Source organism: Taeniopygia guttata, chromosome 5, assembly GCF_048771995.1.
Source record: "Taeniopygia guttata chromosome 5, bTaeGut7.mat, whole genome shotgun sequence".
NCBI classification, from domain to species: Eukaryota; Metazoa; Chordata; class Aves; order Passeriformes; family Estrildidae; genus Taeniopygia; species Taeniopygia guttata.
This window is the reverse complement of record NC_133030.1, coordinates 22,020,544-22,046,298: the sequence shown is the minus strand read 5'-3', so window position 1 is coordinate 22,046,298 and position 25,755 is coordinate 22,020,544. Positions and strand designations below refer to the sequence as shown.

The following is a 25,755-nucleotide window of genomic DNA, read 5'->3' as shown; positions in this document are numbered from 1 at the left end:
AGAGCAAACCTTAACAAGGTGAGGACACACATCTAAATTCAGAATGTTGCCAGAATTATTTGAACTGTTAGTAATGGCCATTTAGTATTAAATTTTGCCTTTGCCTCTATAGTAATTTTGAGACTTACAAAGGGAAAAGCATACATAATATGCCTTAGTATATCAACTTGTGAACTTCTTATAGAGCAGACTCAAAGCGTGCTCTTGATTGAGGGCAAATTCCATGATTTACCCTTTTTTTTTTATTTTAAAGCAGCAAACAGCAGCGAATCTAAAGGCCACCTCCTGAAATACACCCTACATCAAAGAGGGCACGACAAGGCAGTTTGACAGTCCTCATTTGAGGCTTCCAAGCATATGACATGGCTTTGAAGCTGTTGCAGCGCCCACTCAAACCACCTTCTTCCTACTGCAGCCCGTGCCAGCAAGTGTAGGAGTTACTGCACTCAAGAGCTTCTCCAATGACAGACCAACTTCCTCAGACATGACTTTGGCTCCAGTGGGATTTTTTTCTTTTTTAAATACTTTCCAGCCCTCAGATGCAGTTGTTAAAATAATACCTCTTTTGTAGAAACTGAATGCAATTAAGTCAGTCAAAATTCACCTGAAGAAAACCTAGCTAATCTGCCTTTATTCTCCAGAAGTTTCAGTTTCCCAAATGAAAGGATTTAGAGCACAGCAAAATATTCTTCACATGATCTAGGAAACCTGGGCTACTAATTGCAGAGCGTGGATTTCATGTGGCATTGCTGTGAAAGACTCTTTCTCTCTCCCCCAGGGCTGTGTGTAGCTGTTCATTACGAACCCGTGGTCTCGCTGCTCCTCAGCGCAGGGAGCTCCAACACCTGTTGCAAGTGAACACCAGAGGGAGCAGTAAACACTTGTCTGGTAAGAAAGCTTCATACTGGGGATGGAAAAAACAAGGAAAATAAGGTACAGCAAACCTCGGGGAAACTTTGAAATGGTTACTGTGTGCTGCACTTTCAAACTACAATATACTGCTAATCCAGTTTAAGTCCCCACCAGTGCAGAGACAACGAAGATTCAGAGCAAGCCTGCAGATACAAACACTTTGAATGATGCAGGCTTATTGTGCCACATCTCCCAACCCAGCACTCCACACCCCGATGACACCACATCTATAAAATCTTCCGAGACTATAAAGCATTATACAAAACCCTGTGTGCATTTAGATAGATTAAATGGCAATGCAAACATACGCAGCATAGAAAAGATAGACACAGAATGGAATGTGACAAAATAGGTCATGTTTATTATACAGAAACACACAGTTACAACTCTACAGGGTAAAAGCAAGAACATAGTTAAGAGACACACAAGAGAAGATAAAATCAAAGATTAATATGCTAACATCAGCAATGAACAAGTAATTACAGGACTACCTCAAATGTAATTCTACTTACCTGACAAAGATGGTTAAAAATGCTTCCAAAACCAGCAAAAGAAGCATGGTCAAAACCGTAACAAGAACACATTCCCACCTCATACCTTCATCCTTGCACTATGGTATGCAGCCTACCAGGTGCAGGAGTTCCTACAGTGTTTGTCACCAGACACTGGGTTCAGCAGGGGTCCCAAGGGCTTCAATTTCCTGACACAGAAACAGAAATGTCCTTACCGGATCTACTGGACACTTGGATTAAACTGTTTTCTCAGACTGCCCAAATACAAGTCACAGTGCTCAGGACCTTGAGATTTAGCCTGCTACTGTGAAACTGCAGAAAAGCTTGGCTCACCACACCATGCTGAGTGCAACCCAGGACTGCAGGTATTACAAAACCTTCAGTTCTGATTGCACTGGGCTCCCTGCAAGCACATGTGTCTCAGCCAAAGAGACAAAACTGACCTTTAGCGGAAGCCTGCTTGGCAGGTGGCTTCAATACCTGTCTGGGGAATCCTAATTATAATGGACCATTTGCATGCAGCACTTCAATAAAGACATTCTCCCCCATGGAGGACACTTGCTCTGTCTGAAGGACGATCAGAGACCAAGGTTTGATGACGATGGATTGCTGGTGATGAAATGAGCTTTTTATTACCACAGTTCCGGATGTTCCTACAGACCAGCTCTTGCTAGCCAGCCCAGGAGTGTGTTGGCAGCACATCCTTACAAGCATGGATGATGCCCCATTGTTCAGACATCTATACAACCCAGTCACAGCTTTTAGCATTGACTCAGAAACCTGCTTTACCTTTATGTTTGTTTTGAATGAGCAACAGCACCAACCGGAAACAGAAACAGTGAGACATAGGTTTCAAACGTGAGAACACGCTGCCCCAAGGCTATCCTTGCACACAGTTTTCTTCTAGCCCACAGCCTACACTCTTTAGCTCTTGGATTAACACAGATAGTCACTGATTAACTGCGTGCCACTATTTGCTCATAGCTAAACATATGAATTTGGCATCTCTCAGAAGAGTGACAAAGGAAAATCTAGACTCCTGGGTATTTGGTATGTCTCTAATTCTGGCTGCTGTCATGCCAGGCACTTAGCGTGGATGATGTGCCATGCTCTGAATCCCCACCATCTGCTGCTCGTTAGCTGACAAAGGCAGCACATGCCATCTCCCCACTAGCTGCTGCTCATTACTGACAAAAGCCATTCTGTGTTCACAATGTTCTCTCTGTAATAATCTAATACAAAGATCTACAAAGAGCAAAGAAAGAGGAAACAGAGATGACAGAGTAAATTATGAACTTAACTAAGAATATTAGTGCACTCTTAAATCTCAAGATGAAAATCCTTCCAAGAGTGAGAAACAGGTCTTGGCTCCAAAGGAATAGGTCAGCAGGTAGATATAAAAGTCAGCACTAGAGATAATCCATTTACCTCAAAAAGTTTCAAAACATGCAAGGACACATTTCTAGGCTCCTTCCATTCAGGGTCTTTTATTTTGCAAAGTTTTGTATCTTCCATACCTGATAAAAGAAAGAACTGAGTGCTGACAGCATGCAGCTTCCAACCTGACCAGAGCAAGCACTAACCCCAGGTATCTATAATGCCTGGTATGCAACCAGAGGAGGATTTAGGATCTATGTAATCAATCCCTCCAAGTTTCACAGGAAAGTCCGGTTGGCAAAAATTCTGCATTTGTTAAGAAGAGCCTCAGCTTCCTTCATAAATCATCTACACAGGTGAAAAGCAGTAGTAATAGCAACACTTCGAAGAAATGTGTGTGACAGATACTGGACAACAGGCTGAGGAGCAATCCAACCGATGAGAACCAGAAGATGGTGATGGACTAAAAAACAATTCTCCACTGGGAGATACACTGATGATAGCAGTTTACTCAAACTGCAGAGAACTGGAAGTACTCACAAAATATTCACATTGATGTGGTAAATGAATCTTTTTCAAGCTCAATTAGTTGCTTGGAGGAAAAAACAAAGCAGGGTTGTTCTTCAAGTAGTAGTTCTTATGAACAACAGTGAGAAGTCTCAGCTTATTCCCTCCGTTCCATGGTTTTCCTCAACTCCCTTCCCCAGATAAAACCAGGTAACATTTTTCAGTCATCACAGAACGCAAGAGTATGAGAAATGTTCTGGGCACTAAACAGCACAAAGTCAGCTGGCATGGGACATGTTAAGGTGACAGGTGAGGCCACAGAGGAAGCATGTAAGATGACAGATGGTATTGGGTATGTGGGTTCTGGCAAGTGTGGGAGGTGAAGGAAAGGCCATAAGTGACATGGTTAACAGAGATGGTCCTGCAGAAGAGGAGACAGAACAGGGACTAAAGGAAGAGAGGGAAGAGACAAGACATGAATAGACAACAAGAGATAAATGGACAACATGCAGGTAATTCTGATTTGCATCTTATTTCCTCCTCACATCCAGACCATCACTTTTCCACTTCCTGGCCACAAAAATCCCGGACCAGACCTGGAGTTCAAAGCTTTCCTGTTGAAAGGGGGACAGACAGGAGGAGATGCTACAGCAACAGAATTGATAAAATATTGTTGGATATCCACATTCAAGTGGAAGACAAATCAGAAGAGAAAGACTTTCCACATAACCACACATGCGTGCATGACTACTCCCTCATGGTCATGCCACAACACAGCATACTCATCTTCACAACAAATGAACCCTGTAACCAAGCTCTTATTCACACACAGACTTTTTTAAGCAAGGTTAACACTTTTCAGTGTGAAATAGTTACTTGATGAGGAATCACAGAAAAAGCAGCTTAAAGTACAGCTGTGAGTAGTAACACACTGGGAACTCAGCCATTTCATGCTGCAAATGCAACTCCTATGGCTTTGTGCTCACCATCGACAGCTCAGCTACTGCAAAGCAAAATCACAGCAGAAAACAAAGAACTCTTAATTTCGCTGCAAAGTAGGTTTTAGGAAGTAGAGCCCCGTTCCGATGGAAGGAAAGTAACAAACTGTAGGCTAAAATGATGGGAAAAAAAACTGTATCTATAAGGCTTCTTTTCAATACCTGATCTCCGAGCTAGGAACAAATTTAACACCAGATTTGGTCTGTATAAGCCCATCCAATTTCTGATTACTTTATAATGTAAAATACTGGTTGGAAATACTAAAAGTGTGGAGATTCAAATGAGCACTATTTCCATTCTGTTTTGGCTTATCTGACCTGTTAACAGGAGGCCAGCATAGGAGTCACATCGATTCACATCCCCGCAAGTCTCTTTTGTATGCCAGTTTTACATCTGTGAGGGTGTTCCAATAGCAGATAGATGTATGGCAAGAGGAAAGAACAGTCTAATTATCTCCATCAATTTGTGCAGGATCAAAAGGATGCTCATCCAGGAAACTGTCAGCCAATCAAGCCGGATAAAAGTATTTGAAAAAAACCCAGGAAGGACAGTTCTGCAGCAACTTAAAATGCATAGCTGCAGCACAGCCTACATCACTGAGGTTTATTTGAGTCTGTGGTGACATGAACAGCTTTTATGAACTGCCATTTTACAGCTATTTATATTTTATTGTCAGTTACTATGTTTATTACTGTCTGCAATTCACCAGACCCAACTGATTTTGGGAAGGAAATTTTTGAATAGAGAGTCACAAAGCATATTTTCTTTTTACTGATTCCTGAGTAAATACCCAGTCCAGCCTTCATTAAGAAAATCTTCATAAACATCATCTAATTGTATCAAATGAAAAAAATTATGCAAGGCAGATAACGAAAACTCTTAAGAGACACAAAAACTCCTGGTGTGCATCCTATAATATAAAAAAGTATTGCCATTCAGCTTGTTTTAAAAAGTAGAAGCAGCACACCAAAAGTCATGCCAGCAGTCTCTTTGGGGGCCAAGTAATGAGGAACCTGAGTCACACAGCCGTTGTTATCAGGAACATCTCACTGAAAGGTATAGGTTGAACTTCAGGTATTTTTATTCTTGCCCAAGCTCCCACTGACATAGCTTCTGCTAGGGTTTAAACAGATCTGCATGACACTGATCAATCCTTGCAACAGGCCTATCCTTTAATGTAAACATTTGTTAAGTGTGAAAAAAATTAAATTAACCTGTCCTTAATGTTACAATACACGTCTCATGCATTACAAAGACTGCAAAGCATTAGATACTTCATAGAGATAGTTTTAATTCTTTAGAAAGTGCACAAAGCTCATTGGCTTAAAGCAAAACTATGTATGGAGATTTACACTGCAAAGGTATTAAAGCCCCATTATTTAAAAGGGATGGATTACTGGGGTTAAAGAAAAGGAATGAAGTTTAAAAAAGCATGAGCATTTAACAACTCAAGTATTTCTAATCAGGTAATTTGAAAGAAGCAATTCTTTTTTTCCTTCTGCTCTATCAGCAAAGCTAATGCTGCCTTGGAAATGTCCTGGGAAAGGTAAGCTTCTTATAAATTCAGTTTAAGTGTAATGAAAACCTCTGTAAAGTATACACATAGAGAAACTACATTTGCTATGTGAAAATCAGTAATGCCTCAGAAATTTATCAGTTGCTCTAAAATGACATGAAATTTGATTTTTTGCACTGTCAAGTGGATTTCAGATCACAGCATTATACTACAGCATAATTTTGCTGTCTGGTTAACACATGAAAGTTTCATGTTGTGACTGAGTAACATAAACTAAATCTTCCTTAATGCTAAGAAAAAGGTGAAATCATAGACAAGAACCAGATCAGACTTTTTTAGCTCTTTAGAACTAGAAGTTCTTTAGGAAGTATTTAAACTTAAAAACACCTATTAGCAAATTAATTTAGCCAATTTTTTAGAAAGTTATTGTTAAAGTTCATAGAGTTAAGAATTGCATTTTGATTGGAGAGAACAAAAATCACAGGGTACGCTCAACAATTTTGAAATGGAAGGAACTAGCTTTGATGGTAGTGAAGGTCAACTTACAGCACTACACCAGTGTGCTCGAGCAGTACATGCAGGATCCCTAAAAATCACAGAGCATCATGGAAGAATTGTAAGTCAAATCCATCTCAATTTAGCCATCAGTTCAGGTACCTCCCCAAGTGCTGTATTAAAACTGGACACTGAAGAACATTAAAGACCTTAAAGATTAAAGGCTGCATGTTTTTTCCAACAAGATCTAAATGAGGAAAGTGGCAGCAGCTTTGTTCCTTCTCTAACACAGAACACAGCAGTAACACTAGTTAGCCAAGCCCTGTGATAAAAAGCATGGTAAGGTCACAGCAACAGTCACTTACGGCATTCCTTCTCATCACTGTCATCAAAGCAGTCTGGCAGCCCATCACACTGCCAGGCCCCTGGGATACAGCGTCCATTGCTGCACATGAAGTTTCCAGGAATGTTGCATTCATTCGTGAAGTTATTCCCAGGCAACAGTTGGCTGTCTGCGGCAAATGAGAGAGAGGTAAGTTCATTGAGGATTTAACAAAGGCAGCAAAAGCGGTCACTGAGCAGGCTGTTTATCAGTGATTGAATGAAGATGAAACAAATGGACCCTGATCCTGGTTATTTTGCAATTATCCTATCAGTATCCTGCGCCTGCTACTTGGTAGCACTTTATTTTTCTTAAATTCTCATTTTATCTGTTCTCCATTCTCACACACTATTTTGCAGACTTCCTCTTGCTATTTTCTTTCTAGGAACACACATGCAGCCTCTATGCTGGTCAAAGCAATGTTCATTTAAAAAAAAAATTCTCTCTTCTTCACAGGGTCAGTCCAAACAGAATTGAAAAAACGAGGCTATATGAACTCAGTTCTATCCTCCCATGCTTTTGTCAGATTAGTACTTAGCTTGCAGAGTATTTTGTTGTTGCTGTTATTTAGCCAAGGGCTATGCACAAGGTAACACACTGACTAATTCATACTAGATTTTCAATTGAGTTTTAAATATAGTGCTTCTGATTGAAGTTAGAATTGGGCTTCTTAGTGTCAATACAGTCCCCTGGCACACATTTGTCCAAAGGCTAATAAGGCAGCTGGCACACTGAGTCTGCTAGGTGGAGGGGGCACAGTAGCAGGATACTGGAGATAAAGAGAACAGAGAGAAAGAAACCTAGAGAACTGCTGTCAGGAGTCAGCCATTTGAACCTAACATTTTCCTATTTGTGCATTTTTTTTGGAATGTAGGTATCACAGAAACATGAATGAACTTCAGTGAAGGAAGGATAATGACACTCAGTGGCTTTAATAAGCATCAAAATGGCATGACCTGTCACAGAGCTGGGGAAAGCTGCAAGACAAAGCAGAAAGAGAAAAAAAAATAATATCCTTCCCGTTGTCTTCCTGTCGTATTCCAGACTAATCCCAGGCAACATACACTTGAGTAGGTAAAAACCCTAGAAATACAAACCTTGCCATGTCACAAAAACATGTCCTCCTTGCCAACCTGCATACCTTCATGGTTCAGAACCATGAAGAACAAACTAAGCTGACACTAAGCTTAACCACTTAATTGTCATTTATCTATTTTGAGGATAACCACATTATTTTTGAAAATCTGGAGGAATGGCAGAGCTGTAGTTGGTTCCCTCCACTGCCCATCCCTACACCATCTTGCTTCCTGTTGCTCTTGGAGTCCAACTCCTTCCTCTCCCAGGAAGGCCTGAACACCAAGGGCAAGGGAAACTATTATGAACAAACATGGTGAGTGCCCCATTCTTCAGTGCTGCACAGGGCACAGAGCAGATCACAACTGCCAGCACAAGAAGTTTCAGGTAAGACCTTTTGCCTAGCTCATTCCTAAAGCCCCAGGGAGGAATCTGCTTTGTACAAGCACCTTTGGAGAACACATCTACCAAAATAACAAGTTTTATAGCATGAAACTTAGTGCATGAGGCTTTTCAGAAACTTCTGAATCAGCCAAATGTAGATTGTTCCCTTCCTCCCCCACAATGTAACACAATGCTCCATCCATGACACAGGCAAAACTCCCAAGTTTCACATCACTATTTCAAAAGATACCAGAGGAACACTTCAGGGAGGCAGTCTCTTTAAGCCTATGTCTGTCTCAAACAATGTATTTCCTTTCAAATGTTACTTCTTGCAAATGGCTGACTTTCCTGGGGATGTTTCAAGAATCTGCCAGCACATAGCAGATGCCTTAATGGAAGTTTACCCTGAGCTGTTAAAGACAATGTAGTTCAGAAAAAAAAGGTGGAAATAGTGTCTCCAGAGCCACCTGTAACTCTCATGCTGTATGTAGCACCTTAAAGAGAGTGACAGCCACCAAAAAGCAGTTCCAGACATGCAGCTGGCAATTAGACATCTTTTAGCAGTGTCATCCAAACCTCAGTTTCATTCCCTGGATCACTGCTCTTCCCATGGAGAAACAGCAAGTTTGCTCTCTACACTGCTGCAGCCTGCAGTACACTGGAACAGACTCATCTCCAGCCCAGTCAGGCAGGGCCCTCACTGCTCCCAGCAGCTCCTGGGGAAATGCTACACCCAACTTTCCCCATGACCAAGTCCCCGACTTTAAATCAGCAATGGCAACAGTTTGTCCTTGGCTACTCCTGCCATGAAACACTGAACAGATACCAGCCTGTCAATCAGCACCCCCAGCTAGTGCAGCCTTACAGCATCCCTGTTAACCCAGTTCTGCTCTTCTGTGTTCAACCAGCGAGGTCTTTGATGTTGTTTATGGTGGTTTTTGCCCCTTACGACAGTAACCAAACACACTGAGCTCAATCTTTGTATCACTGACATGTACCTGCTAAGTAATGACCAAATGAAAATCACCACACTAAAAGAGCTGTAGGGTGAAGCTCTCAGCATTTACACATCTTTTATTAGCAAACCACTCCCAGCGCACGAACACAACCTCTGCCTGCAACTGGCAGAGAAAATCTACCACAGTAATACAAAATTACAGGATGGCATTGTCAGATCAAGATAGGAAAGAGATACTGGTAATTTTCATAACTTTAATTGAATTTGCAAGTTCTCAGATGTTACAGAACAGAAATGTCCTGGCTCAGAATAAATCTCTGATATAAAACAGGGTTTGTTCAAGCTTGACAACAGAACTAGCAATTATCAAGGTTTTTGCTCTCTCAGAACATAAGCAACTGAGGTAGTACATCTAGGCAGCGACATCAAAAAAGTGCCAACGTCATGGTATCTCTCTCCATTGTCCTACACTACCTTCTTATCTAACCTCATATATCTCTCATCCAACCTGCTCTCCCTGCCACATGGAAGCAGCACCTATTTAAAATAAGAAGTCCTTCTGTGAATATTGAAGTGAGATTTCTTCGTGACTTGGGCAAGTTGCTAGCTAAGAACCAACAGCAGGTCTCACAGCCACCTGTCCCAGCTACAGAACTGCTTTTGCCCCATGAAGCATCCTGGTTTTCCCAACAGAAAACATAACTGGATGCATCTCAAGCACTGTAACACCTTCTGTGCAGAATACCCAAACATCAGCTCCTGTCAGATCCACTGCTGTTATACTGCTGAAAAGTTTCAGCCATGATCTCCACACTCCTTTAATGAAAAAATTTCAACCAAGCTAACTAATTTTAGAAATTTTTAGAGTTTCAAAAAGCAGAAAGCACAAACAAAAAACAACTTCCCCCAAAAAGCATTACTAAGTCCTTGTTCCTATAAACAACTCCTTTAAATAAATGCCGTACTTCTACTAGACTGAAGCAACATTCCAGGAACAGGTATCAAATTTTGTTACCCAGTAAGTTGTTTACAGGATTTCCTTTGTCATGTAACAACCTCATCCTCAATATTCTTTTAAAGCAAGGATGTATTACTAACTCTTTCACTGAACAAACAAAAGGTAGTGACAGATGAAGACACTTGCAGGCAGCCCTACTCAAGCTTTGCTGTGGAATGGGAACATGGGAACTCTGACTCGATCCAGTTTCAAAGCAACCAATACTTCTCTTAAAACATGACCTTCATCAGCTCCTAGGAGAGTTGCGTGTTACAGAGAACAATTTGAGAGTCACAACCAATGCATCTAGAAACTTGCTTCGTGCATTACTCCATGCCCAAAAAATCCATTGGTGGATAAAAAACTATCAAAACAATGGCACATGTGGAACTGTTTTAAATGGTATTACTCCTTCTGCTTCCCTCACACTTTGCAAGTCTCCCCTAACGGATTTAAAAAAAAAAAAAACCTCAAAGAAATGCTCAGTGCAGTCCTCAGCTCCCAGCCCTCAGGAATGTGACGCTCCTGCCCACTCAGTACACAGCCCAGTGCAGGACTGCACACGCACAGGGAGAAGCAGTGTCACAGACACACTCAGAACAGACATGGAAAGGACCAAACCACATCATCATGTCCATTTTTCTAACAAGGTCCATAAAGATTTTGTGCAAGGTCAGGTTTTGTGCAGCCAACTTGCTGCAATGCATGTTGGCAGGGGCAGAAACTCCTTCAATCTAGCAGAGCTGGCATTCTGAAGTTGACATTATTTACCCTGCAGCCTCTTTGATTTATTTGGAATTCAACCCAAATAGGAGCTACACGGATGTGTTCAGTTAAGTAAAGGAGGAAGGAAAGAAGGGGAAAGGAGTCCATTTTCACTGCAACACATTGCTCACTTTAAGCAGCATACCATCTGGGCTGAAAATAAAAAACGGACTCGTGTTTCACTCTGAAAGGGACTGAGTAAAGAAAATCAATCTGTTTTAGCAGCCACTTGCAAAAATGTTGGTATCTAAATATTTAATATTCCCCAAAAAATAATCAGGGAAAAATAAATGGAAGGACAAGTCCTACTGAGCAAGCACTTCACACTGTATTAAGAAAGCAAGTCAAGGCTATCCTTTACAAAACTACCTTTACCTGAAAGCACTCCAGAGAATTGTGCACATTACAGAACAGATCATTACTGATCACAGAATTCCGTGTCATGAAGAGCAGGCAATCAGCTTGGCCAAGGAGGTTTTGAGGAAGAAATACTAGACACTTATGTGTTCATTGCCCTCATGAACAATGCCAGTAATGTCAGCCTCATGACAAAAGGGATCTATCACCAAGGATGAAGCATGAACTCTTCACTGCCAAAGCTTTGGCATTTCTTTTGTGGGAATCATGGGATCTTCACAAGATATTTTCAATGATTGCTGCTTAAAGCTTTACATATGTGAAGAGAATTATTTTGATCAGGATGGTATGTAGCTGTGAGGCTCAGGGTTACTGATGATACTTTCCTGTCACACCATGCACACATTATACTCCATACTCATTTTTAAATTCTGCTTAAAACCCTCCCAGGTATAAATCCACACCAGGTTTGATTTAAGCACATCAGAAATACATTTTAACTCTACTGATATCTGCAACATGTTACGAAAACAAAATGAGAGATACTACAGCAAGTCAGTAACTGGAATTTGCAGCAAGATGGCATCCAAAAGACATACCTTTAATACCTGCCAATATTTGATCATCAGCGAAATACATCACAAATAAAGAAAAGCCAGCAATATTAGCAGACCTGAACAAACATTATTTGATCTTCCTCTGTCATCTTAAAAGACTGCAAATGAAGTGACTGGTAGGCTATTACAAGATTTGATTCCTCCGAGAACACAAAACCACTTCCAAACGCTTACATTCAGGTCCAGTTGCTTCTGTGAATTTAGCCCCACAGGACAGATGTTTCTTTTCATACCTCTTTATGTTGACATGAAGCATGTGACTCACTCCATGTCTACTTTACAGAGATCTACTAATGCAGGTGATGCACTCTGAGGAGGAATTCAAAAGCTGAGGAAGAAAGTGCTTTGCCTATAAACTTCAGTTTAACACGTGCATGCACAAGCTTCACTGGCAACAGAAGTATGTTGTCAGCAAGGTAACACCAGTGGCATTAAGGCAGACTTGGATTAATGCTCACTGCCCTGAAACAGAAGGCAGAGACAATTTATGCTTATGGGAGAAAGTCAGGACTCATCCAGTCACCCAGAGAGACTGTGGGACAAACGTATTCAAACTCTTTATTACACTTCACCCCTTGTTAAAATGAAAACAAGGCACTAGTTTTGAAGAGGAAGGCACCCATACTGAATTCAAGCACGCAGGGTATAAAAAGATTGCTCATTAACAGCACCAAAAAGCTAAGGAAAATACATCAATGAGTGTGAAGTTTACTTTCCATCTCTCAAACAAACACCTTTGGGATTACCCAAAATGTTGTTTGCAGCTCAGTTTTCCTAAGTCTGTCATGTAAATCAGCAAAAATGCCAGTGTTCAGTTTAATCTGCTTTCCTGTGCACTGCTGCAAAGATCCTTGCCAGAACAGAAGAAAAGCATGCCTGTGCACATTCAGGCTGGCTTTGGGAAGCAAAGAATAAGACAAGCGCACTCTTGCTCTGCAGTGAAACCTCAGACAACACCTAAGCCATCTGCCACAAGTAAAGGACACCTGCCACTAATTATCTGATAACTCCAATCCCCTTGAATAGTTTTAATCCCTATACTCCCCTATCCTCATTTAAACTGCCTGATGATTAGAGTGCTTATGCTACGTTAGAAGTTATGAGGGTTATTTGTAAAGGCAGATTGACAGTCCCACTGCAATACAAGTGTTCAAAAATGTTTCTTCATTGAAGCAACAGGTAATTAGTGATTACTCAAGGAACTCCTCATTGATCAGATTCAACTTGGTCTCCTTCAGTTTTCCATGAGACATGGTATATTTGGTATCTGGTATTTTCAAGATTTAAAATGAATCAGTCCTAGCCAAAAGATCAGAAACTCCTACGGTAACTTCAAATTACACGCTAAATATTATTGAAGTAAGTCAAAGACAATGGGAAAACCATCCCTCTCAGAGCACTAAAATGGATAGCTTCTTTTAATTTAGACAGAAAAACTACTGTGGCAAGGAACACTGACTACTATCCAATGCCCATCATTCACCCATTAATTCCTCACTGCAAAATCTGACTTTGTCGAACTGTAGATCAATTAACCCATCATGGTCTCCACCATAAATAACTCAATATGCATTGAACAGAGTATCTTCTTTTAATATCTTACAGCATTAGTTGAAGCAGATGACACATTCCCTGTAGTAGGTGGCTGCATTTCAGCACTTAGACATGGAAGCACCTTAATTAAATATGATCTTCTAAACCATTCCCTATTAAACAACCATTTGCTTTTTCCTTGCAATAACACATGCAGGAAGTGAGCCGAGGTGAACAGGCTTACTTTAATCCTGCACCCTTCATGGCTGGATTCCATATTTGGGGGACTGGGCATTTCACTAAAGCTTCCCCATTTGCTTGTCTCGGCAGCAGTGCAGCTGCTCAAGTACACACCAAAAATAAATCCCCCAGGTCTGCGGGCTCTCAGCACACTCAGCGTGGTGGAAGGGAAACGGGCTGTGGGCCATTAACAGCGCAGAGTGAACACAGCTCCAAACTAGTACACATTTAAATAGAAAAAGGAAGCAGAAATAAGTAGGGAGGAAGGAATACTTTTGATTACTGAACTGGGTGTACCTCGAAAGACAAGCATTCTCCAGCAAGAAGGTCAAATGGAGATTTTTATGCTGCTCTTATCCAAGCTAGAGCTACCCACACCGCTTCCTTAAAGAAGCAGCAAAGATAAAAACATTTTATTTTCAATACCTTTGAAGGACACCAACTATGTGAAGTCTAACAGGGGCAACTGCCAGATTCTGCACCTGGGACAGGGCAACCCTGGTTGTGTGGACAGATTAGGAAATGAGAGGCTGCAGAGCAGTGCCACAGGAAAGGGCCCTGGGGCTCCTGGTCCGTGGGAAGCTGGGTCTCAGTCTGCAGTGCCCTGGCAGCCAGGAGGGCCAACCTGTCCTGGGGGCATCAGGCACAGCTGGGCAAGGGAGGGGATTGTCCCCTCTGCTCTGCACTGGGACAGCCTCACCTCCAGTGCTGGGGGCAGTTTTGGGTGCCACAATATAAAAATAATAAAAAGCTGTTAGAGAGTGTCCAAAGGAGGGCCATGAGGATGGTGAAGGTCTCAAGGGGAAGCTGGGTGAGGAGCAGCTGAGGTCACTTGGTCTGCTCAACATGGAGGAGATTGAGGGGAGACCTCATTGCAATCTGCAATTTTCTCCTGAAGGGAAGAGGAGAGGCAGGCACTGATCTCTTCTCTCTGGTGCACAGTGCCAGGACTCAAGGGAATGGCCTGAAGCTGTGTTAGAGCAGGTTTAGGCTGGATATTAGAAAAAGTTTTTCACCCAGAGGTGGCTGGGCACTGGAACAGGCTCCCCAAGTGGTCACAACACCAAACCTGACAGAGCTTAAGAAGTGTTTGGACAATGCTCTCAGGCACAGGGTGGGATTATTGGAGTGCTCTGTGCTGGGCCAGGAGTTGAACTTGATGATCCTGATGTGTCCCTCCCAACTCAGATGTTCTACGATTCTATGGCATGTTGCTCTAACACCACCCTGAGGAAAACATTATTTTTGTCTTCACAAAAACAAAAGACTAAAGGATTTATACACAGTTATGCAAAAAAACCTACAACAGATCTCAGGGCAGAATTTAGATTTCATTATTCCTGTCTTTCATTTAACAATACACTTGTAATTACTCGGCATCAGTTTTTGTATCAAACAGATGTACCTATAAGAAATGGAGAGCAGGGGTAAACAAGGAGGTAATAAGCTCATGTGATCCATCACATTATTCCAATTTCCCAAAAATCAGGCAAAGCTCTGCATTCTGCCCAGAAAATACTGAAATCATGCCTGAAATATGATAGCAGCAAGACTGAGTCTGATTCACTCAGCATCAAATTTAAAGGAGTGCAACAGAAGATCAAGAGAAGTGTTCAAATAAACCCTTCAGTTTAACAAGAAGCACCCTGGGTTCTATTGTTTATCTCATAATTGGGAGGAGCTAGGTTTAAATTTTCTCATATGATATTCTATGCCAATAAAAAACCTACCTACCACAACTAAGTTTATGTTTCCCAATCAGAATCAAAACACTAGCTTTCAAAGATCAAAAGCTTATAATTGCCCTTTGAGACTTGTTTCTGCAAGGACTTTTTTTGCAGTGTACAGATGCAAGAGATCATAAAAGGCTGCTGTTAACCACATTTCCTTGCTTAAAAACATGTATTGAATTACCTGCATTTCAGGACCTTCAGAGAAGATAGTTAGGTGTGCAAATTCTGGGATGTTCAGCCTTACTAGCTGGGCAAATTCATCTGGGCCTTGCACATGATGTAAGAAAAATCCCACAGGTGTTCTGTCTGGAGAAAACAACTGAATTCACTATTAGGTTATTTCCCCACAGGCAAGTGGTACTTCAAGATGTTCTGTTGTGTCACATGACAATCACTTAAAGCACTGCTCCAATGAGAAGTAATCACAAGGATGGACAGAAGTTAACTGTGAGGCTGTAAAAGCAATAATTCTCTAGGAAAAAAAAATCTCCATTATGTCAGGTGCTCTAGGAGCATTTTACTATGGCAGTGGTTAAAGTATGCTCTAACTTACAGGCATAAAACCCACTGAAGTCCTTTAGAATTGGTAGCTGATACTGGACACACTCCCCCCTCTTTTACATCCCAGCATACAAAAACAGCAATGCCTAAATATGCAGCAGTACAAAAATACAGAAGTAGAAAGAGTGATTCAACAGGATGCTAACAAAGTATCATCTTGCCTCTTCTTCAGTGAGTAGTCACTCAGCACTTTTAACTATATTTAATATTTCCATAGTCTTATGTCTCACCACAGGGATCAGACATAGAATCAACTTTTGCAAGTGAATGCAGTTTAAGCAAGAGCTATATGTTACAGGAAAAACAAACAATCAAACTGATATAATTGACTAGTAGGCAAAAGAATATTTCAGCCAGAAAGGAAAAAAATATCCAACCATACAAAATGACAACCTCTGCACCTACAGAGGGACCATAGAGTCCAAGTCCATGCAATGATGACAGTATGGAATGGTATTGATGGTCAGGGGCAGAAACACCATGTCAAACTTTTCTGTGTTGCTTTCTGTACATAGCTGATTAGCTAAAGGTACATATCCGCAACAGTTCAAGCTGATTTAAATCAGAGCAGATAGCCCCATCTTTCTTTAACCCTGGTCATAAATTACTGTCTTCCTCTTATTCCACCACCGGTGAGCAGCAAGCTTTAAAAATAAATTAACCTAGAGCCTGTAGTTCTCAGTGCTGCTGAATTAACCCACCACAAAGTTTCAAGAGCTTATGCCATCACAAAAGAGAGAGAAAGGAACATGCATGCCCCCTCCAGTTTAAGAACACAAGAACTGTAGCCTTTTCTCAGGCTAAGTCAGGTAACCTAAAGCAAATACCTTTGCTATTTTCAACTGCAGTCTTACAAAGTTGCTCATCTTTAACAACTATGCCACGATTGCTTTTTTAAGCAGCAAAGTTTTCAAGAACACTAATTTCCTGTTGGTAGCTGTATATCAGTCTTCTCCAGCAATGACAGCTGCCTGTCAGAACCAAACATGTCACTCTGTGTCCCAACAAACGTGTAAATGGTGAAGGCTGGTTTCCCACACTGACATCTTACTGGTGTCACAGGAACCTCCCTGTCCCACTACCCAGGAGTCACCCTGGCAGTCCCACTCCTACTACCAGACACTGTCACTACTGCGACTGAAACCCCTAAACAGTGGGTGGCTCAGTGACCCAGTGGGTGCACTTGACTCTCTGCACACCCCACACTCACACCATCAGACAAGGTCTTCTTACTGCATTAACCCTGGTTTCCCATAGTGCAGTCTCAAATCTCTGGTTTCTTCAAGTAATTTAATCATGGTGCATAACACAAAACCAGCTAAAGCTGGTGCCTCTGGAGAGGGAGCCTGAACAAAGGAACTCCCATGCTTTCATACCCCCAGCCTGTGCTGCCAATAATCTTGTATCTTCTTACTGAGTCCTTGGCTCCTGCTGTGTCCCAGTGTCTGGTCACCTGGCCACCGCCACAGGTCCCTGTGCGCTCTGCTGTGCAAAGGGTCAGCACCAGGTCACAGCCCCTTCCTTGTCTGGGGCTCCCAACATTTCTCCCACCCAGGCACAACCTGCACTCTCACTGCAGCTGTACACCCAGTGCCTGCCCCAAGTGTATCCCTCAGCACTGGTCACTGACAATTTCAAAGGTGTGCTAGACACACAAAGTGCGGGGCTCTGAAAGCAAACTCACTGGGGAATAATGGCGGAGAAGGCAAACCAAGATGAAGCTGTGGTAATGATTATCTTCCTGATGATACAGATTGGCAGAGGGACCTTCCCCTCTGCAGAGTTTGCATTTAGGATGTGACAGCACATCAGGAGGGGAAGATAAGCTGTGCTACTGGTCATGAGGGGAGAACTTGGGCTCTGACACTGCACGAAAAGGTCACACCTCAAAAAAAGCCTGGAAGACGCAGATGCTTGTGAGGCTCCACAGAGGAACCAAGCCCAAGAAAGGCCAGGATACAGGACAGAATAACAAAATAAAACATTAACACTGTCCTTAACAATAAAGAAAAAACTCATAACCCTTCACTCAACAACACTGAGCTAATTTCCAAGTGTGAGGAGATTGATGACAGATAATCATTATTTTAATCTAGACAAGAGACAGATCTGCAGACTTCCCTACCCTAGGAAGGCAACTCAGCTCCTCCTTTGAAGTCTTGCCCTAAGAAAAGAAAACATGGAGACCAGAAACCTCTCTCCTGAGACTCGTAAAAAAATCTGTAAGAGGGACAAGAATATTTAAAATTAGAAGAACTACCAGAGGACAATCAGAGTCAAGGAAAGCCAATAGTTTAAGAAAGGGGAAAGACTGTAACAGGTAGTAGTGATAGCACACAGACGGCAAATATGGGATAGTATTCCTAAACCAAAGCATCACCTGGAAATAGATGATAATCTCTTCATATACATGCAAATCCAACACAAAGGTAAGAGTGAGACTGAAAAGAGGGCAGACATGAAGACCATGTGTACTGGGTGACAAAAATTGATGCAAAGTGAACTTGGAGCATGCCTGAATTTTCAAGGAGAAAGGCAACTCATTAGTCACCAGCTGCAGAATCTGGAACTGGACCCTGTTAAAAAGAAATTATTTTAACAAAACAAGCCAAAACAGAGCATTGGTTTCAGGCTGGGTTATAATCAGCTGATTTTCATCTACCCTATACATATGAAACCATGACAAGCCATGGGGCAGCCACAGCAACACCCTTCAGACTGTCCAGGAGCTCTCACCACTCTCAACAGTATTTTGGACCTGCTAACATACTAGTCTAATCTGACCACAGGATACAAGCCTCTTCAAATGTCATGCTCCAGGTCCACTTGAAGAGGTTTTGCCATTACTTTAGAGCTGAGAGGTTTCTTTTTATAGAAGACTGTGTATTTGCCCTTTTCCTCTACCTCTGGTCACATGTCCTTCACTAGGTAAGCCTAAGAGTTAAGTGGGAGCAGAAGATGGGGCTCAGGAATGACAGATGTATACAAGTAATGGTTATTTATTTGAGGTTGGAAATTTTCTATCATCACTACCTAGAAAACAATAATTTCAAGTGAGAAATAACAGCTTTTATGACCATTTACTTAAAGTATGATTTTCTCTCATTCCAACTGAGCTCTTTGACATGATTTGCACAGCAATAATAAAAATTTATCCAGAAGATAAAAAGTTACTTGGTGTTTGCTGATGCTTTCTGTAAGCAAATCAAAACCAGAAAAATAAATGTCATTTGCATTTTGTCAATAGGAAACGTGTTCTTAGGCAGATATATGGCAGGGATTATACTGAAGTGAGGGTCTCACTCTTTTCACTGGAGTTTAGTTCCACCTTATGTCTTTCACTTACTGTACCAGAAGCCATAGCCAAGAGCAGTGATGTTGTTTCCCTGTAGAGGAATGTACAGAGTGCCTCCACACAACAGGACATTAACATGGGGAGCACTGTGCAATCTTCCTGCAAGGCATCGGTGACCGATCCTTCCCAGCAAATACTGCCCCAGCAAGATACCATTCCACATACCACGTACCCCAAACTGCTTCTGAGCTAGCAGTAAAATCACAGTGTTGAATGCAACATAGACTATCTTGGAGTTTGGCTTTTTCAACAGTTGCTGTATTTAACAGCACAGTAAAGAGTGAAGAATACTGGAATGAAGGTAGACAGAGGAAGATTTAGCAAAAAGCAGAAAAACTTTTCTTGAGAGTGTGAGAAAAATGAACTTTCCCTGGGGGCAGTGGATCCAACTGTAGACAAGTGACTCTGGAAAGGGCCACAAAATAAAAAGACCAAGATTCGGTGTGTGTAGTGTAATAACTTTCTTCTTTTTCCCACTTTTTGCTTCCTGACAGTTCTGTTTCCTGTATTTCCTAAAATCCTCTGCAAAGCTTCTCAAAAGAAAAAGAAAAAAAAAAACAAAAAAAAACGGTACTTGCTTTTTAGATATGTATCCTGGTCTCAGAAGAAAAAAATATCCTATCTACCCTACTCAAAGTACCCATGAGACAAAAAATCTCAGAAAAAAAGCTTCCCAGTATGCTCTTGTTAAGAAAGATCACATATTTCAGCCCCTAATCCAAATATTTTGGGTGTCTCACTTGAACCCTCTTGCAGCTTCCAAACCTGGATATGCTTCATTCAGATGAGTCAACCCAGGGGACAACTCAGCTATCAAAAATGAATACATTTCCGGTTAACTACAAAACCATTCTTGCCTTTTAAGGCTTTGCTTTGTGCATCAGGTACTCTCCACTGAGCCAAATCAAAACTCAGGAGACCTCTAAAACCCAATGCTCTAACTCCACACATCATTTTCCTGGCTAAACAAACTGAAAGGTCCACATTCCTCCCGGCACCCATCATATTTTTGCATGCCACAAAGTATACATTCTATAGAAACTGGGGTGAAGACATCTCCAGACAGATCATGCCAAACTGGCAAACACTGTGAGGGCTGCAGAGCAAACCCATGAGCTGGGGAATCGCCTACAGAGCTGCACAGACTGGTGTCAGAAGAAACACACAAGATCTCAGGAACCTCATGAAAATTTTCAACAAAACAACAACCTTAGTATCTCAGTAAGCCAGAGAACTGAAAATGCATAGACAAAAGACATGGATTCTACAAACTCAGTAATAAATTTTTGATTCTCAAGTGCATAGTACTTGGTTCCAAGGCAGGATATATTTGTTTCCACAAAAAATCCAAACTGGAATTTAGGGTGTGCAAAGCTCGTAAATTTGCCAGTCTTTTCTTCAAGCTTCTTGGAAAGTAAGCATTATCACTGCAGTGGCACCTGAGGCTGCCCAGAACAGAGGTTCTTCAACACCTTGCTCAAAACAGTAATGAACAGCAGTTTCAGCATGCTGCCATAAGGGTTAATTTTAATTTTGATTCTTGTTGGCCTGGTTGGCTAGTTCCATAAATACCAACCCAGCAGATATAATTGCAAAGCAGGTATATTTGGTTCCAGTCACTCTGCCAATTTAGTGGCAACTAATGTTTGAAAATTGCAGGGTGTAAATTTAGCATAGTGGGTCTCACATCATGTTTTTACTACTGGAGACTGTATTTGATTAATGAGAATTAAAATAAAGATACTACACTTTGTGAAAGCTTTTCTCGTTTTCCTCCAAATCTCTGGAAAGAAAGAAGCAAGAGAAATCAAACTGTATTGACTTGGTAATGATGAAAACAGTGCAGCTCAAAACTGTGCATTTCTGAGTTTCAGCAGTCATTTTTTTCAAGTTGATGAGCAGAGAATTGCTAGTGCCAAGCAATGCCAAGACTTCTGCCAAGTAGCTATCAAATCTTGGTAAGACAAAACAAGCACCAGGAGATGTCTTTGGAATACAAGGACAACCTGAACATATTTTCTCTGTAACAACAATGTTCAATTTTCTTTCACAGCCCCAAGAAATCAGCAAATGGCTAGCCCTAATTGTGGCTCTCCCAGTACTACTCACACACACATTTGCACCTTCCTGTCCTTCTCACTCACTACAACAAGTTCAAAAGACAATGAAAACTGTACATAATAGGTATTTTTAAGGACACTTTGTTAAGTAATACATAGTGCCAGACTTGACACCCACTGCCATCAAAAGAGACCATCAGTGAAATGCACACAGACACTGAGTGAGGTTTCTCCTACTTAACAGAAGTGCGCAACAGAAGCAACAAAAGCAAAGCAAGAGTCAGCGTGGCAGTGCATCACTGCTGTTATGACAACTGATTCTTCCTTGGCAGAACAATGTCTCAACCCACTCGCAGTCCTTACTTGCTTCTACTCACTTGGGGTTGAATTTTCTAACCAAATACCTAAGCAGACTTACTCCAGACTTACTGAGATTTTCAGTTTTTCAGCACCAGAACCTCTGTCACACATACCCTCCCTTTAAAAACACAGACCTGCAGTTAAAAGAACAGGAATTTTGCAGAACATTGAAAACTCACTTCTCTCCTGGGGAAACATGAATTAAAGACACTTGGGAGCAATAAAGCTCTTAAAAAGGCACCTGAGATTCTTCATTGACTCATTTCTCTAATTTTGATTCCCAGTTACCGCAGTAATTTTCTTAAAAGTCAAGGTGACACATTCTGCTCAGATCTTCTGAAGAGTTGCAGAAGCTCCCTCCTTCACTGCTGGAAAGCCCAGTAAACTCCAACCATCCATACACTGAGGTTTTACCTATTCTCTGAAGGTACTGCATTAGCAACAGAAAAACATGTCTCACAGGTGACATACAAAGCTCTGAGGTAACAGGCCCTGCTATAACTTTGGAAAATTAGTTAAACACTTCAGAAAGGTTTCACACACTTTGTATCAGACAAGATGTAAAGCGAATGGCAAAAAAAAAAAAAATATTAAAGAGAGCAAAGACTTTCCTCCAAGAGAAGTAGCAGGAGGCTTTCATTTAACACAATTATCTTCCCCAGATTTTCCCTTCAGTTTTATTTCCCAGTACTGGCCAAGTTACTTAAGTATGTGGTGATCAGCACCTAAGCAAAAAAAAAAAAAAAAATCACTCTGACAAAAGTAAAAAATATTTAGCCAAGATGACAAATCCTGTGCTTATATAATATAGACCATGAACTTGGGACCACTTTCATTATTCTTTTTATTACACACAACAAAAACCACTATGCTTCAAGATGCTTCCAAAAAAAGGATGTTTTCATTGTTATTATCACTAATGCTCAATTTAACAGGTCAGCTGTGCCATCCTGTTAGCAGGAGACATAACACAACACAAAGACAATAAGCCATACTGTCCAGGACACGGGCTAAGCAACATGACAAGAATGGTGATGTCACTGGCTAACCTGTGACCTCATACAAGACATCAGGCTGCTCTGTTTTTAGAGACCCCCAAGCAAGCGCCTTGCAGCCCAAACCATTCCAGACACACCTTTGTTCATCAGTCTGTACGAGGACACTGATCAGTCATTGCACCAGAACATAAACTCCTTGCATTCAAGACCCAGAAGAAGTGAGTTTTGTGAATGACACTGACAACTCAGTCACATTCTCTTCGAGTCTGGAAGAAAGCCTGTCAGCATCTCAGTGCTCCATGTGGAATGAGACTCCTGTGACCCCGGTGACCAACCAAAACAAAAGAGGATGCTGAGAGTGAGGAGAGGCTTCCTTCAGAATACCTCATTCATAATTTAACTGTTAACAGCCATGTAACTGGAGTGGCCTCAGGAAAAATAACTGTATAGTTGTTTGTTATACTGAAAGCACTTCAGTTGTGTTTGCTTTCTACTTAAGCAACGGGGCTTCACTTTATTTCAAGGGTTAGTCCCTTTGGAATAAAGAAAAAAAGGGATGAAGCTCAACTAATAAATAGAATTAATTTAACTTCATTTTTAATCACTCAAGAAAGGCCAAATATGATTACTATAGTCTTTCACATTCTCCTCGTCTCCTAGGCAATTTATTTTCACATATTCTATCACAATATAGTCCATAACATAGAAAGGAAATATTTATGCACTTGTTGCTTCGCTACAAGTTTTGCGTATGGATATTTCTGATTCAGGGGGTTAACACAAAAATAGCATTCCCTCTGACCATGTACACTGATCCATACTCTGTGAACAATCTGAAAGTATAAAGGGAAAACACAGAAAATATAATGGAGTGCTAAGATTCACCCAGGACCAAGAAATTTTGTTCAAGCTGTGTCCTAGATCATATTGTTGTGTTTCACACACAAAGCAGATAATATGGCTCAACCAGAAGCACTTAATATTATCTATTAGCTCTTTGAACTATGGCTATGTTTTCTACAGATTTTCCAGAAAATAAATTTAGAAGTAATATGCTAGGTATTGACTGCATTACAGCTGATGATTGCACAAACTTAACTGAATTGTTACCTCCATCAAACAACATCTGTTCATTCCATGTGTGAACTCAAAAGAGTATGAAAATGTCTATGACACAACACCCCTAACACAGACATCCTTAAGATGAGCATAGAAGTTCTTGCTTCCTTTCACCTTATCTGATAACCAAGTTCATTCATATGATCAGAAATGGTACAGAGCATCCTTCAGAGTCTGGAAGCTTCATCCAAAAAGCAGGAAGATGTTCTCACAGAGACTGCTACCACAAGGTAACTTCGCAGCTTCGTCACTGCCATCATCTGAGTGGCTGCTATGATTTTTTCAGTGTATTGCAGATTACCCTCTACCTGACTGACATTCTTCACCACATTCAGACACAACAGACCATCAGTTACAGCGATTGCCAGAGAAGGGTGGTGACACAACTTTTCCAGTATGTCCACGTACCTTCTGTGTTTCAGAAGCATCTTGACAACACAAAGCACAAGCTGACAGAGATGCTTTGTGGTCAAACAATTACTCAGCACTTAAAAAATTTTGATCTTACGGTAAGATCAAAACCACAGTAAAACTTAAAATGTATGACAGAAAAAGTTTCCTTCCCTTACATGTTCCCAAACCAAAAGCACAAATTTCATTGTGCCACTGGAAACCAGAAACTAATTACTCCTTCCCCAAGTCTTAATTCATCCTTCTGCTGCACCTTTATATCAGAGCTTCTCCACTGAAGATGTTAAAATCTCACTTGAGAAAAGCACCGATTTGAGGATACTTTTGCTTGTAAGTGAAGTTTTAAGCCATTGCATAGACTTAAAAATACTCTTTTCCTTTTCTCAGTTTGGTGCCTAGGAAGGTCAACAATAAATATTCCTTTTAATACATGGAAGAACAGATTTAGAAACATAAAGCAGACACATTGCTGTGCAAAATGCAGGTACATTGCTGTGCAAAACATCCTTGCTGCAACACATTCAAGTCAAAACTCAGTTTGACAATTCCTCCATGAAAAACTATTTACTCAAAGTAGCAGGATCATTTGTGTCCTCTTTCCCTGAAGAGAGGCAAGAGTGACTACAGACAGAACAAAGTGCAGCAGGCTGAAAACATTAACTTTTCAGTTTTAATTAAATATCATTATTTGAAATTTCATTTTGAAACCAACACTTCTTAAAGGAAGCTTGGTAAATGGAAACTGAAGCAAGAATGCAGTAAGTCCTTAAGTAATCCCACAAAGCAGGTGATTGATATTGTTTCCAGCTCAGTCCCCTTAATGAAGTTTAAAGACATCAGAACACATTAAAACAAAACCAACAAAGGATGCTTGGGCACTGGAAGAGGTTCCCCAAGGAAGTGGTCACAGTTCCAGCCTGATAAGAGTTCAAGAAGCATTTGAACAATGCTCTCAGGCATAGGGTGTGATTCTTCGGGGTGTCCTGTGCAGGGCTGAGATTTGGATGTGGTGATCCTTGTGGGCTCCTTCAAAAACAGGATATTCTGTCATCTCTGAGAACTGAGATGTCAATTCATTTTTATTCCCACAGCAGTAGAAGGCAAAAAGTTAAAGCACTGAAACAAACCCATTGAGGTTCTTTTAAAGAATCATGATGCAAATTCTCAAGAATGTATAAAAATAGTAACAAAATCATTCTTCATGTGTGTTTAAGATAGAACTGAATCAATTTGGAAGCTATGTATGTTTATACAAAAAACCCAAAACCCCACCCTTTAATGCCTCCTTGGCAAACCAGACTCAGATGAAAGACATGCTCCAACAGACTGTGCACTGGTTTTTAGGATGTAGCACAGTGTCTGAAACCATTCAGTACTGCCAAGCCCTGCACAAGTGTTAAACAGTTCAGATTCTGCAAGGTAAGGCAATGTCCCAAATTTTAGGAAAGTGATCAGAAAACATATGTATAAAGTCCAGTTGTAGCTATTTATCTTTGGACCTTCATCCAGGAAAACAGATGAAAGATGCTTGCA

At 41.0% G+C, this 25,755-nt stretch overlaps 1 protein-coding gene across 4 annotated transcripts in view; it reads right to left on the bottom strand.

The window, feature by feature from the left end:
* LDLRAD3 (low density lipoprotein receptor class A domain containing 3) overlaps positions 1-25,755 on the bottom strand; it is a 105,341-nt gene that overhangs the window by 64,551 nt on the left and 15,035 nt on the right. For 2 of the 4 annotated variants that reach the window (XM_030274104.4, XM_030274105.4), the window contains exon 2: positions 6,684-6,830. In XM_030274104.4, coding sequence (XP_030129964.1) covers positions 6,684-6,830 — 147 coding nt within the window. Of the gene's footprint in view, positions 1-805; positions 1,613-6,683; positions 6,831-25,755 lie in introns of those variants that run through there. The other 2 variants (XM_072929870.1, XM_072929871.1) reach the window with 2 other exon arrangements.